Source organism: Apis florea, unplaced genomic scaffold (assembly GCF_048593485.1).
Source record: "Apis florea isolate Af1SG1 unplaced genomic scaffold, ASM4859348v1 contig_3696_pilon, whole genome shotgun sequence".
NCBI classification, from domain to species: domain Eukaryota; kingdom Metazoa; phylum Arthropoda; class Insecta; order Hymenoptera; family Apidae; genus Apis; species Apis florea.
Genome location: NW_028256809.1, coordinates 1650614 through 1666171, shown reverse-complemented (window position 1 = coordinate 1666171; position 15558 = coordinate 1650614). Strand labels below are relative to the sequence as shown.

The 15558-nt window shown below is 25.6% G+C and overlaps 1 protein-coding gene across 1 annotated transcript in view; it reads left to right on the top strand.

Annotated features, from left to right (window-relative positions):
* The window catches only part of rho-5 (rhomboid-5), a 307960-nt gene extending 293717 nt beyond the window's left edge, over nucleotides 1-14243 (top strand). Inside the window, exons 9-15 of the mRNA XM_086914602.1 lie at nucleotides 2455-2638; nucleotides 3175-3410; nucleotides 3530-3557; nucleotides 4195-4385; nucleotides 5063-5359; nucleotides 5829-5982; nucleotides 9659-14243. Of these exons, the coding sequence (XP_086770728.1) occupies nucleotides 2455-2638; nucleotides 3175-3410; nucleotides 3530-3557; nucleotides 4195-4385; nucleotides 5063-5359; nucleotides 5829-5982; nucleotides 9659-10090 (1522 nt within the window). The 3' untranslated portion in view covers nucleotides 10091-14243. The remainder of the gene's footprint in view (nucleotides 1-2454; nucleotides 2639-3174; nucleotides 3411-3529; nucleotides 3558-4194; nucleotides 4386-5062; nucleotides 5360-5828; nucleotides 5983-9658) is intronic.
* Nucleotides 14244-15558: the final 1315 nt, after the last annotated feature.

The window sequence follows — 15558 nt, the reverse complement described above, 5'->3', positions numbered from 1 at the left end:
AATTTGGAATTGTCTCATATACATATATACGTTTAATCAGATATCAGTCATTGTATATTAATGCGATTGCTGTTCCACGTTGATGAAAAAATTAATTTCGAAATAAATAAATTTCTACGCGAATAATTTTATCGGCCGATATTTTTTTCCTCTTAAAAGTTTTCATACATATAAACGTATATATTTTAATTCTAAGATTTGCAATTAATTTCTAATATTTTCTAATTAAAAATATCTTACGAAACTTCAAATCTTGAAAAATGCAAACGATTTAAATTTCCAAAATAATATTTTAAGATTTATAATTAATTTCTATCAATTTCTATTCTAATCGCAAGACCAATCCTTGAATTCTTCGATTAAATTCACTATCCACTGTAAAATCTCTATTTTTAAGGTTTTAAAGATAGAGGAAAGAAGAGGAAAAAACAGGAAAGGAGGAAAGAAAGGAACGAAAGAGAGGATAAAATGTAACTATAGGATGGAAATTTGTCTTTCCTACGTTTATTTTATACCATTGCCCCGCGGATAAGATGATAACGCGTTCGTTTTATTGAAACAACTTTCTCGCTCTTCTTCATTTCGTTTTAACGATCGAATAATACGAAGGTTTTATCATATAGGTACGACCCGAGTTCGAGATACACGCAGAACACAAATAACAAACGTGGATAAACGGCAAATGTCAGAAGTGAGTGAGAGAGAGAGAGGGGATGGGGGGGGGGGGAGAGAGAAAAAAATCCCGTGACAGCAAAGCGTCTTGCTAGGGTGGCGTGATATTTAAAAAAATGCCAAGAGGGATATAGTTATCCATCATGTGGTATAGCTTTCATAGGTGTCAGATCTCTGTTTGCTTGTCATGAAAAGTTATTATTTATCGACAACAATTCCACAGAAATAGATAGTACATGGCACAACAGATAATATTCGTGGATTCATTTGTGTTAATTATAAATATAATTATTAATTTTGCGAAACAAAGAGAAAGGATATTTGAAAAGATTGTTGAGATTGATGTTATAAAAATGTAAATCTTTCTCTTTACGGAAAATACAAATGTTATCTTCTTTGAAATATTTTCTTTGAGAAGATATTGTTCCAGATATGATAATGCTATAACATTTTACTGAAATTATTTTCAATTGTTTGGTTACAATCTTCTAAATGTTGCCTATTGTTCCAAAATAACCACTCTTGAGCTAATCTTTTAGAAAAATCATGCAATGGATTTTAATTAGAAGATAGAAGATGTGGAATCGCAAGAATATATTTGACCAAATTTAAATGATGTTGAAATTGGTATAACGACGTTATGTTTCATTTCCATAATACGTCAGTAATGCATATTCATAAATCTCATCGCCAAATCGTTTGTTATTGCAATCTAATTAAAATTGATACTGGAGATAAAATATATATAATTTTAAATAGCAAAATGGCATTTGTATAATATTGAAAAATCTTGAAAATTGAGATCATTTTTATCTTGTATGAGTTAAAGAAGATCAAAAAATAAATTAATTTTTATGATGATTTATTTGATTGATATTATTGGAGATTATAATTATAATCATTTAAAAATAATAATCAGATTTGTTTAATACATCATTTATATATATATATATATCTACAAAAGAAGAATAAAAGAAAAATGAAAAAGATATAGATTATTATCTTTACAAAGCATCAAATTAACATTGAAATTACTATTATAAATTTTTTTTTAATAAATTTAAATTAATTGTAACAAATATTTACGATTCACTATATGTGTTAATCGTTTTATATATAAATGATAAATTTTGAAAGAATATAGAATATAGAAAGATTTTAATGAGGAGAAACTAATACAAATATTTTTTAATACATTTATTATTCATTTGTTTTGTAATTAAAATATGAATCATAAATGAAAAAATTTTTTAATTTTGAGAACTTTCGTAATAACTTTTGAATAAAATAAACAATAAAATATAATGTAAAATATTTTGTACAAAGATTAATTAATATTTAACGATGAGAATATGAAGGAAAATTTTCTTATATAGATAAATTCTTAATTTATATTATAAAATATTTATTTTAATTTATGTATAATTTAAATAATATATTTTAATTCTTATTACATAAAAAAAATAGAAATAAAATTGCAGATATAAGAAATTTGATTTGAAAGCAGTTAAGAAGAAATTATTTAAAATAAATTATTCAAAATTTCTGAAAATTAAAAAAATAATAATTTACGTAATAAAAATTTATTGTAACAGATGTATAATGAAACTCAATATTATATTTTAAAATAATTTTTATTTAAATTGAAAAATGAATTGAATTGAAAATTTCAAAAATTAATATAAAACGTTTATATTAACAGATATGTAATATTATTTTTCGAGATAATATTCTATATGATATCTATTCTAATATGATATCAAAATTATTTTGTGATTGCAGAAGGTCATTTCGAAAGAGCGTGTCCCAGAAACCAGACGTCAGAAAACAGTTGGACGATTTCGAAGATCATCGTCCTTATTTTACGTATTGGATCACCACTGTTCAAATTCTTATTCTGATAATATCGTTAGCATGCTACGGTTTCGGACCTGTGGGTATGGATCTCAGTCATAGATCAGGCTTGGTAAGTTCCTGAATCTTTAATTTTCTTAAATTTAAAAAAAAAATTCAAAAGATAAAAGAAAAAGGAAAAAAAAAGATAAAACTTTTTTTAAATTTCTTTTTTAATTTTAATCCTATATTTATATAAGTAAAATGTTCATATAAAAAATGTCATACATAAATTTAATTTTCTTAAAAAATTTATTTACTGAATTATATAATTTTTAGGAAATACAAGATTTTTAACTTCTTGCTGATTAGTATAAAAGTTTTTCTATAATTTCTTCAAAATATTCTAATTCTAATAGATTCTAAAAATTTCTTTATAACTTCACAGGAAATGTGAAAAAAGAATTAAAAAATATCTAAAATAAATATACATAATTTACTAAATCATGTGATTAAAATAGATACAAAATAGATACAAATAACACATCTGATAAATATAAAAATTTCTCCATTTTTTTGTATCATTATTATCAAAAAAAATATCACAGAATTCAATAACAATTTGGCAGAAGATTAAAATTTCACGATAATTTTCAATTCATACAACAGGTTCTCGTTACCAGTCTGTCGTTGCAACAAGTGGACTACCAGGAACCAGCGAATTTCTGGTTTGGTCCGAGGGCCGCCGATTTGATTCATCTGGGGGCGAAGTTTGCGCCGTGTATGCGCCGCGATATTAAAATCCTGAAGGAGATCGATGTCTGGCGGGAAAGGGAGCGAGACACAGCGTGTTGTATAAGGAACGATGACTCTGGCTGCGTGCAATCCAGCAAAGCAGATTGCTCTGTGAGTTGTTATTTCGTTTCGAAAATTAAATATAACTCGAATCAAATATATATATGTATATTTCGTCCTTCCTCCGGTTGTGTTTATAATATAATCTTCTCTCTTTTGCGAACCAACTGGTCCGGGGATTGAGATCGACTGCTACGGTAAATTTATTTCTTTTTCCAGCTGTATAGATATTCAAGTTTAATATTGATATATATTTATTATATTACAAATAAATATCGTATATTTACAGATATAGATACATAGATACATTTATTTTTGCATGATATCGTCGGTCATAAGTTGTTAAATATTAATGCGATTTTGAATATGAATAAATGAATTTTATATTTAGAAAGTAAAATTGATATTCATTGATGAACGAAATTATAAATCATTTTAATAAATTATGAATTGTAATGATTATTAATTGATTCGTGATAATTATTATTAATTATTAATATGATAATTTATTAACAAATTATATATATATATTATATGAATTTCTTATAATATTGAAAATAAAATTGTAATCTAAATTCTAAAATTCTATTAAAATATATATAATATGACACTAATAATATATACGGTAAATTTTTTATTCAAAATATACAAGTGACCGATAATTTATGGACTAATATGTCCGTTTTCAAAGGCATTATTGTTGATTTCAAAAATTGTTAAAAATTTGAGAATTAATAATATTGGAACGATAATAAGTTTGCATGTATTATAAATTTTTAATTTTAAATTTTTTATTTATTGTATTTCACGAATATATTATGATTATAAAATTAGAATACGATATCGACGTGGAAAAAATGGGGACCTGGGGACAGTGGACCGGGAGGACGCATAAGTGGATCGGTTTGCGGGTTGGATCCAAAGTTCTGCGATGCTCCAGCTAGCATAGCACCTTACGAATGGCCAGACGATATCACCAAGTGGCCCATTTGTCGAAAAACTAATCCGTTCAATCAACGATTTAGGTAAATTCGTCATCCAAAGATCCAATTCACATCATTTACATCATCTCTTGATGCATTCAATTTTTCAAAAGAAATTTAAATAATGAATTTTGTTAAATTTTAAAGAGAAGATGTTTTAAATCTTTACGTATAAGTTAAATCTTTTCATTGAATCATTTGTTGAATTTTGTTTATTTGTAATAATTTTTATTTTTTGTATTTGTTCTGGATACTTAAAAACTCTTTGAATAACACATAATAATATAAATAGGCCTATATTTATCTTTATATTTTTATATTAAAATCATTTATAAAGAAAAATTTTATTTATAAAAAATAAAAAATAATCTTATATAAAAATAAATAAATAAATTGATATGATTTTTCATACATGAAAGTAGTTTTCTTTACAAATGATATTAATATATAAAATAATTTCCAGAACATTAAGAGCTAAGAATTTTTATTAATTATATATTTATTTTACTAACTTCAGAATCTTAATATATAAATCCATTAGAAAATCTATTAAAAAACTCTCGAAAGTTGTTTCGTTAATTTGTATTGAGAGTAAAAATTGAACAGTTTTATTTGAATTCATGCATTTTTAAAAACTCTTTTTAAAACCGAAAAAATTCTAACTCCGCTAACTTTTTTCATGAATAATATCGAGGAAAACATATTGCCTTGCTCAACAGTAGAAACGGAAGTCAACGGGGCAATGGAAATTTCCCAGTGGGCCGATACAAGGATAAGATGGCAGAGCACATGGTCTGCGAGGTGATCGGGCATCCATGTTGCATCGGAATCCACGGGATGTGTCGCATCACCACAAAAGAATACTGTGATTTTGTACACGGATACTTCCACGAAGAAGCGTCCCTCTGTTCTCAGGTCGAGTGTTTGCACGATGTCTGCGGTATGATACCCTTTCTTCATCCCGAGTGGCCTGATCAATTCTATAGGCTCTTCACCACCATGTTTCTTCATGCTGGGTACGTGGAATTATTTAAAATTTTTAAATAAACTATTGTCCAAATAAAATATGTATTATATTTATATTTGAAAATATTAATTATTAAAAATGTATCCTAGGATGGTATTTAAAAGTGATTATGATATATATTTGCCTTTATGTAATATATCTATATAAATGTATAAATGTATATTTAAAAATTATTTAATTTCTAGATATTTTGTGATCTTATATTAATCAACATCTATTGAACATCTAATTTGAAATATTATCTTCAGAACGTGAAAAAATAAATAAATTAATAATTAGTAATATAATTTGTTTAAAAAATTTATTATCTTCAATTTGATAGTATTATAATTTAATAAATTAAAATTTAAATCAGGATACATCAATCAGTATAAATGCTTTATTTAAAAATAGTTAGAGAATATTTTATTAAAAGAGAATTTTACTAAATTGATTGCTTTTATATATTTTATTTGCAGAATTCTTCATCTATCAATCACGCTATTGGTTCAGTATTTCTTAATGCGGGACTTGGAGAAGTTAACTGGCTCGTTGCGTATTGCTTTGATTTATTTCATCGGAGCACTTGCTGGAAACCTGGCCAGTGCGATATTCGTTCCTTACAGGGCAGAGGTAAGGTACATTTTAATCTATAAGGGAAATTTTGAAATACATGAATACAAGATAGAAATTTATTTTCAATTTAATCACCTTCTCGTATAGAATAAATTAAAATTATTTTCAATCAAAAGTAATTTATATTTTTATATTAATTTGAAAAATTCTAGTCGTTTATGTTTCATATACAATTCAATTCGAATAATAAATTAAATAAATTATATGATTTACATATTACTATCAAAAATAACATCTTTTAAATATAAAAAAATATATATATATATATTACTAAAATAAAATAAAAATTTTTGAATATAAATTAAATATCAATACTTTTCTGTAATATTAACTTCTTGAAAATTTATTCCATTTCTGTTTCATGCAGGCAAATTCAATGATTTGTAATGATTTACTAAATCAAATAATCAAATTAATTAAATAACTTATAAATCATTATTAAAATAATATATAATATTAATTATATATTATAATTTATTTATTAACGATCTATTAAAAAAATTTATAATATAATCGAATTGTTCATATAATAAAAGTTAATGAATGTTATATGAAATTTTACAAAATATATTTTCCAAAATAATATATCAAATGTGCCAAATTTAAATTTGGCAAGAATTTTATAAAAATTATAAATATTTAATTTTTAATTTACAAATTGTTAAAAAAATTCAAATTATAAAAAGATCAGCTAGAATTTAAAAAGTACAGATACTATTTAAAATTTCATTCATATTAAAAGTTAAAAATTAAATATTCATATCGTAAACCCGTGATAATTAATAAATTCCAAAGATAATAACTTTCTATCTAGACAATCTTACGCATTCATATTCATATTCACAATTTTCATATCCACCTGAAATAAAAATTAAAATGTTAATCCAAGAAGGGGAGGAAAATTATGCAGAAGAGAAATTTAAAATTAATAGCCATCGAATAAAGCCATCATATATCAATATTATATATCGTTCAAAAATTATACACGATAAAAAAATGCGATTAAAATTAAAATTCCATGACGTATATATATTATAAAAACGAAAAATCTTACTTTACACTATATATTAGACCACATAAGTTTTAATGAATATTCTCGTAGGACATTCAATTGTGTATCGTCGATTTAATCGGATATTTGATCCTAGTCGAGTGAAATAATTGATCAGAGACCACCATGACTCATACCCATGAAAAGGATAACACGGTCACAAGCATTTCCTTTACGTCATTCCTCGTTGGTCTTATCGCCCAACAGTTTACCCTCTTAACACTTCGGTAAACTCTAAGTTATACGTCAATTCTATTCCCCCTAGTCTTTCTCTATTCCGAATGTTTCTCCTCTATCAGGAGCGTACACTCGTGAATTAAGGTGTACATCGTGGTAGGTGGAATAAAGGGGGCGGACAGAAAGCATCGTTCCTCGAGAACTAATACCGTCCAATTTGTTCTAATTAGTTTGGTTAAACGTACCTTCCGCTCGAGGGAGCTCCGCCTCCTTCACCCTTTACAAGGTATAGTGTTAATTATTGTTTCACCTAGACTGCTTGAGGAAACATGGTCGCAGGCGTTATTCCCGTTGCGTGGATTATCGATAACTCGTGTCATTCAACGACTGTGCTTATATTAATCCTTTAAATCTTAAATGGTTATTTGGAAATTATGAAATTTATATTTATAAGGAATAAATATATTCGTAGAGCATATATAAAAGTGTTGGTTGAAGCTTATTTAATTCTTAATTTATGTTTTATTAGGTTAATTTAGAGACGACTATTACTCGCTAATTAATCATGTAAAATTTGATTGAAAATATAGAAGTAATATTAACAATATTACAATAAATATATTTTGTCTTCATTTAGACGAGATCTTATAGAAAGTTATATTTTTCAGAAATTCCAAGACTATTTTTCTAATCATCGAAAATTTCAACAATAATATTTTTAGAGGTTTGTAGAATCAATTATATAGCAAAACTTTATTTATGAATATATAATAATTATGAATATAATGAAATATTAAAGATTTGTACAAGAATTCGATATTCGATTAAAAATTTGGAATTTCACAAAATCCAGATTTCAAAATTTTAACTTATTTTATGTTTTTCATATTTTTATACATTTTTTTTTTATTCTTAATTCATATTTTATCTAGTGTATCATTGATCTTGTCTATCCTTTCATAAATCTTTTTAATATTAAATCCAAATAAGAATATTCCAATCAGAGTATTCCAAGATTCGGAAGATAGTACATATAAATAAAAAAGTAAATGAAAGTAAATAATAGAGAAAATTTCCATATTTGGTCGTCTATGTTCTGTATATGGTAGTATTAATTAATTAATGTTAATTAATTCTATTACTTATTCTTGCGTTCATTATCATAAACATGTATTATCCAATCTTTAATTATCCAGATATAGTGCTCATTTACTCTACATTACTGTACATTAAAATTGTTCGTGTACATTCGGTGAATATCATTTAAAGTCGATAATAATATCGAAGATACTAATTTTAATTATATTTTTAATACTAAAAAGTAAGATTATAATATGTTTATTACTATTGAGAAATGTTTATTAGATATAAATTTTAAAAATAAAATAAATATTAAGAAGAATTCATAAAAATAGCAATGAATTATATTTAGCAGAAAACTTTTGAAATATAGAATGGTCCAATCAATATTTAAGTATATTATATATATATATATATATATATATATATATATATATATATATATATATATATATATAATTTAATATAATTCTATATCTTAAAATATACATTTCATTTCATATATAATTACAATATATTCTTTATAAAAAGAGATTTATAAAACTTATATTAACATTTTAATATAAATAATAATATAAAAATATAAATAAATAGATATAAATATTATAATATAATATGAATAAAATATATAAATAAATTTAATACAAATAAAATAATAATATTTGCGTTAAATGAAATAAATTATTAAGATAATTAAGATTAAGTTGAATGAAATAAAATAACAAATTTATTGCTGTTTCTATATTTTTTAAATTGTTCAGATGTTTCAGAACATAGCATTTTACATTTTAAAAGTTAATATTTTAATAAATTTTATTTTGCGTTTAATTGAATTTTTCTAAGATATTGGATTCAATCAACGAATATATATCTCAAAATATCTCTCAATGAATTCAATCATATTATATTACATTAATATTAATATTTGTAATTATCTTATTATCAATATTATATTTGTATATTGGTCTGTTTCTTTACTAATTATGATTAAAAATACTTTTATATCATAAAGTTCATTACATAATTTAAATATAATTATCTAAAACAAGAATTTGAAGGCATTCAACTCAAATACGTCAAGAAACATTACTGAATTTCACAATATAAGAGAATATTTTAACAGTTGGATTAAAGTCGAAATCCACAGTGAATAAATGTATTCAAATGTAGTCAAATATTATAATATAAAGGCTACTTTATCCAAAATCTTATAACTAGATTATGGACGTTTTATATAATATAATTCAGAAATATAAAAATACTTTATAAAAATTTATAAAAATATTTTTTACCCAAACATTCTTAGTCGAATACTTATAATACTTGAATATCATCTCTAAAATGAAATAAATTATATAATTTCAGGTCGGGCCAGCAGGAGCACATTTTGCCCTCCTCGCAACGTTGATCGTCGAGGTGTTGCACTGTTGGCCGATGTTGAAGCATCCACGACGAGCCTTGTCCAAGCTGATTTTCGTCCTCATAGGCTTACTAATCCTTGGCATTCTTCCATGGGTGGATAATTACGCCCACCTATTCGGTTTCATCTTCGGTTTCCTTGCCGCTTACGCCCTCTTGCCATTCATCTCGTTTGGCCAGTACGATCGTCGTCGCAAGATCTGGCTGATATGGATCTGTATGATCCTCATCGTCGTTCTGTTCACTCTTCTTCTAGCTCTCTTCTACAATGTGCCGGTGTACGAGTGCGAGGTGTGCAAACTGTTCAATTGCATCCCGTTCACACGTGACTTTTGCGCCTCGCAGAACATCAATTTCAAGCGAGAAGAGCCCGTATGACACACGGGGCCGTGTTTCGAAGTCGAGTTCGAACCATCGTTACACGTGATCGAGGATCAAACGAGGCCCTATACAAGCTTGGTCGTGCTGGCTCTGCTATTTTCAAATCGACGCGGAAATCACGATTGAAGGATGAAAATAACGTTGCAAAAGAACCCCTGACGCCAAGTAATCCAGAGATAACTCGTCCACGACGAACGACACTGCCTTAAAGTAAAATAAACTCCACCTGGATCATTCTGGTAGTCTCTTTAACCGAGTGTGTTCCACGGTGGGATGTAAATATTAGAGAAGAAAAAAAAAAAGTAAAAAACGCGCCTTTAAACGTAACACAACTATCGTTACTAAAAATCGTGGTTCGAGGGTGGATGTTTATCGAACAGTGAAAGAGGACTGGTCGTGATAAAATCTGATGAATCGAAATGGAAGAGTGTTGCATACGAAATGAAAGAAGGTTTCTGACCCTCTTCGAACGTTTAGAAACGAGAAAATGAACACACGTGTATATATATAAAACGAAGACTCTTGTTACTTATACATATACATATACAAGCGTAAGAACGACTTTAGTAAGACTTTAATTTTAAAAAGGAGAGAGAGGGAGTAGAGAGGAACGTTGAAAGTGTTTAAAGCGTACCTCCCAAGCTGGAACTATCTGTGATGGGTGAACACACGATTGTCTTCGAGAATATTTTTCATAAGAGAGAGAGAGAGAAAGAGAGAAAGAGAGAAAGAAAAAATCATTCAGAGAGAAAGGATCTTATTGCTGATGAGCTTAACTCTCCGCAAGATCTGAATGGTGAAGATAAACGATCGAAAGAAAAAAAGAATGAAGAAGAAGACGACATCGAGAAGAAAGTGTTGTAACGATAAAGTAAATCCCGCGATGAAGAGGATGATAAAAACGAATCAATTTTTTATAATAGTGTGCGAGAGCGGGAGAAACTGATGAAGGGAGCGATTATCAGAGAACACTTAATCAATTTTCACCTTGTACATAATTATAGATGCGATCGGATGGAGAGAAGCAAGGAGTTGGAAATGAAAGAGAGAAAACGATGGATGGGGAAATATGCAGGTGGAGCGATTAATTGCGTTCAGATAGGGCAAAAGAAAAAAAAAAGAGAGGGGGAAAAGAAGAAAAGAAAAGGAAATAAAGCAACACTGTGACATTCGTGAATGTGTATTTTATTATAACGGGTATGTAAATGTAAGAAACGAGGAAAAATTGTCTGTGAAAAGGAATGAGAGAGAGAGAACGAAGAATAAAAGAGAGAGAGAGAATGAATCTATTCGTCTGCGTCTTAATCGCGTGTAAACGATGATAATTGAGTATGTACACACGAGAAATAAAAATAGCAATAGCGAACGTGATGTGCCACAATGTGGAGATCGTCGCAAAAAATAATTGTGAAAGTGATTCGAGATAAAGAAAAAAAAAAAAAAAGAAAAAAGAGAAAAAGAAAAGAAATGCATTTCTTCTAAATATTGTATCGCACGTTCGTGATCTCTCATTCATTCTAACGTAGCATGCTCGACAAAGAAGTCGATTAAGGTTTCGTCGACGCAGCTACGTCGATCGGTTCACGGGAATCATAGAAACATGCCAGTGGAAGGAAAATGTGCTTTCTGCTTTCGTATCGTTGTTCGTGATTCTTTTTTAATATTGATAATGAATGGAAATTTGAAAAAAATTTCAGTTTTTTTAATTTTAAATGAATTCATTGATAAAATATTGCAAATTAAGTTGTTATTTTATTAATATAAGAATTTTTATTATGCCTTGGAATATTTATTTTTGTATTATTATTTTTTTAAGAACAAATATTTTATTTATTATTATTGAAGAAAAATAAATTTTATTTTATGAAGCATTGAAATAATTTAAGAGCATAAAGATTATTTTTTATTATTTTATCATTTTGAAAATGAAAGTTTAATGAGAATCAGCATTAATTCATTAAGTGGTACTGTTAAAAATTATAGATGCAAAGTAAATTATACAAATATATAAGTCTTTCTTTTTAAATATATATTGTTACAAAATATAAAATTATTTTATCTTATATTATATGTATTTCTTTAATAATACATATCAAAAATTTTTAAATTTTTTACAAATTGCATATCATTATCTCTAAATATCTTTCTTTAAATAAAGAATTTTTTAATTTTTAAAATTTTATTTGAAAAAAATTGATTATCTCAAATTTACTTCCTAGATCTTTAAACATTATTATTATTTATTTATTATTATTAATAAAAATAAATAAATATTATTTTAATGTATGCAGTATTAAATCGAATTGAATATACGTAAGCAAAAGCATCATTTCCTTCTCTCAATAATTTCTTCGTACAATTTTTAAAAACGTAACAAGAATAGTATCATATTGCTTATCGATTCTTAGCGATTTCTTTTCGAATTTCATAAATTCGAAGGCATGGTTTTCTATCCTCGTATATGTTGAGCATGCCACGAGAAAACAGTGATTCGTACACGATAATGTAAAATGGATAATATTCATAATCACTCGAAAATATTCATAAGTGTAATATTAATCGGAGTAACGTGACAATTATCTCGAGGTATAAACCTACTTTTTCAAAAGAAAAAAAAAACCTATTGGTAAAAAAAAAAAAAAAAAAGAAGAGAAAAAAGAGAAGGACGCGTCTCTTATGATGATATATTAAACGCATATAACGATTTGATTATTCTTCATATAACCGATTTTTATACATTTCTCTGCGTATAATATATCGCTAGCGCTTGAACGAAAAAAAAGAAAGAAGAAAAAGTCTCAAAATTTATGGCGAAATGATTCTCTTTCATTTTTCATCGGCGATGATTAAGAAGAGATAAAGGAATATTAATTTAAAATATTTAAATTAAAACATTTTCTGGCTTGAGTATACATAATATATATAATCGTAAACAAACTTGTAAACGAAAAAAAATTCTTGAAAGTACAATGAAAGCCATGATTAAGTATATTTTACTTCGATTCGTATGTATATTTCCTTTTTTTCTTTTTTTTCTTTTTTTTTTATATTTGATCAATATGATAAAATCAGAGAGCTAACGCCCTCTGTAAATTAATGGCAAATGCGACAATTACGATAATCGAAAACCATGCTCGATGAAGAGAAAAATAATTAATTCATCGTATCTCTCGACCAAATCTCATATTTTTCAATTTAGAATCGTGTATAACCCTTTCATGCTTCCTTATCGACTATTTTTTACCATTTGCCCGACCAGGCTACGCACAAGTTTCTACATAACCCCCTTAATGACCGGTTAGCACGAATTCACTCGTGTTTCTCTATACGAACGAATCAATATTATAAAACAATTAAACAAGAATTAATGAAAGTTAGTTCAAAAAGTTGTTCTCAAGGCGTGGTTTAAGCTTAATTTTTCTCTTTCATGAAAATTATTCTTATCTTGGATGAATTCAGGCCTGACAATGCAAATGAATAATGTTCCTTGATTAAATGAATATTCAACATGTGAAATTTTTAACGAATATTTCTTTCTGATAAACGTTTTTCTTAGTACCAAAATTTTTTTCAAAATAAGATTGAGTGGCTGTGAATATGATACAATTAATTAGAGGAACTTGATTAAATATTACGCGAATTTTTCCAGTTTTCCAGACAAGAGTCTTTTTCTAACCTTCTTTTGAAAGAAATGAAAGTCTGATTTTTTTTAAAAACATTATCTTTTTAAGAGAAATTTAAAAAATTTTAATTAAATTTCTTTTTAAAGGAATATTTTCTAATATATTTTTACGAGGAAAAATATTTAAATATAATAAACAATGATGAATTTATAATCCAAATTAAATTTAATTAGAATTTTCAATTATTTTAAATTTTATTTTAAATGAAATATATAATTTATCAAAAATTCGTAATTATATTATATTATATAAAATTTTGCAAAAAAAAAAAATAGAGTTTTAATTGATTATGAAAAAAATTACAAATTTCAATAACCAAAGCAAGAAAGCACGATAGAATAAGGTTATATCTGACCACGCACACAATATTTATAACTTGTATCGATTTCATGTGAATCGCAAAAGCTAACAATTTTCTGTAAAAACATCACTCATAAGTATACATGACATGATATCATATGCAAAAATATTTATCTATACTCTTTATCATTTTCTATTCTTAATTTCTCATACTACGAAAGAGAATGAACATTAATCAAAATCTGTCTTCAATTAATTTTCTCATTGTAAATGACAAATTTGGAGAATCGTAGCCAAATTCATTTTATTGTGTAATAAATTCATCGATAAATAAAGTCATTAAATTAAATGATTTAAACAAAACGAATCACTAAATATATTTCATTTTAAAAGATTAAACGATTTGAATTATACAAGGAATTTTGACGGCGGAATTTGAACTTCTCATGATGGTACACGCATTAACAAATTACACTCGAATTGAAACGATTTAACATTGGAAAAGTATTTGCATTAAAAAAGATTGGCTAAAATTATTATATGTTGTATAAAAACATTTTTTTGTGTTTTTCAATTATTCAATAAATATATATTTGGTAGAATAGTAGAATATAAATTAAATTAATAAATTATATACGACAAATTTCAAATTTATAAGAATATTATTTGAATTAAGCTTTTGATCAAATTTTTAATATAAGTATCTTTATATGAATTGCATTTCTTGAGTAAAAGTGAAATGATACATGTTCTTTCGTAGAAGAAAATATAAATAATATTTCTTAAATTTTAGTATATTATAAATTTTTTTAAACAATATTTTGTTAAAAATGAACAGCTGAAAAAAATTTAAATTGTATTTTATAAAGACAACATAATTTTTTATTTTTTATTATATAATTTTTTTATGTACAATGTACAATACTTTATGTGATTCAGTTTTATGATAAAAATTTAAATTAACTAGAAATAATATAATATAATCTTAAAATCTTAAATATAATATATTTTAAAATTTAATATCTTTTAAATAATTTGTGAAATAAGAGAATCTAAATTAATATTATTTCATTGTTTTGAAAAAAAATATTAAATTATTAAAATCAAAAGAAAGTAAAAAAATTTTATTAATTTTTTTATCTAGATATAAAATATCTAATGTACCATAGTTAATATGTTAAATGTTTAACACATTATAACTTTAAAAGAATAATGTAATGTTAATATTAATTCCTTTTTTTCATTTTTGATTAATACATTTTTATATTAATAACTGTAATTGAAATTTCATTAGAATATTGCATATTTTAAGAAGACATTGTATCATTTTACTTTTTCCATATCTAATCTCGACAAAAATTAACACTTTCGTTACTACAAACACATATATTATATTTTCTCAATTATTTTAATAATGTTACTAATTTTATTATTACATATTTGTTTTCATTAAATATTCATTGTTATTATATTCTTATATTT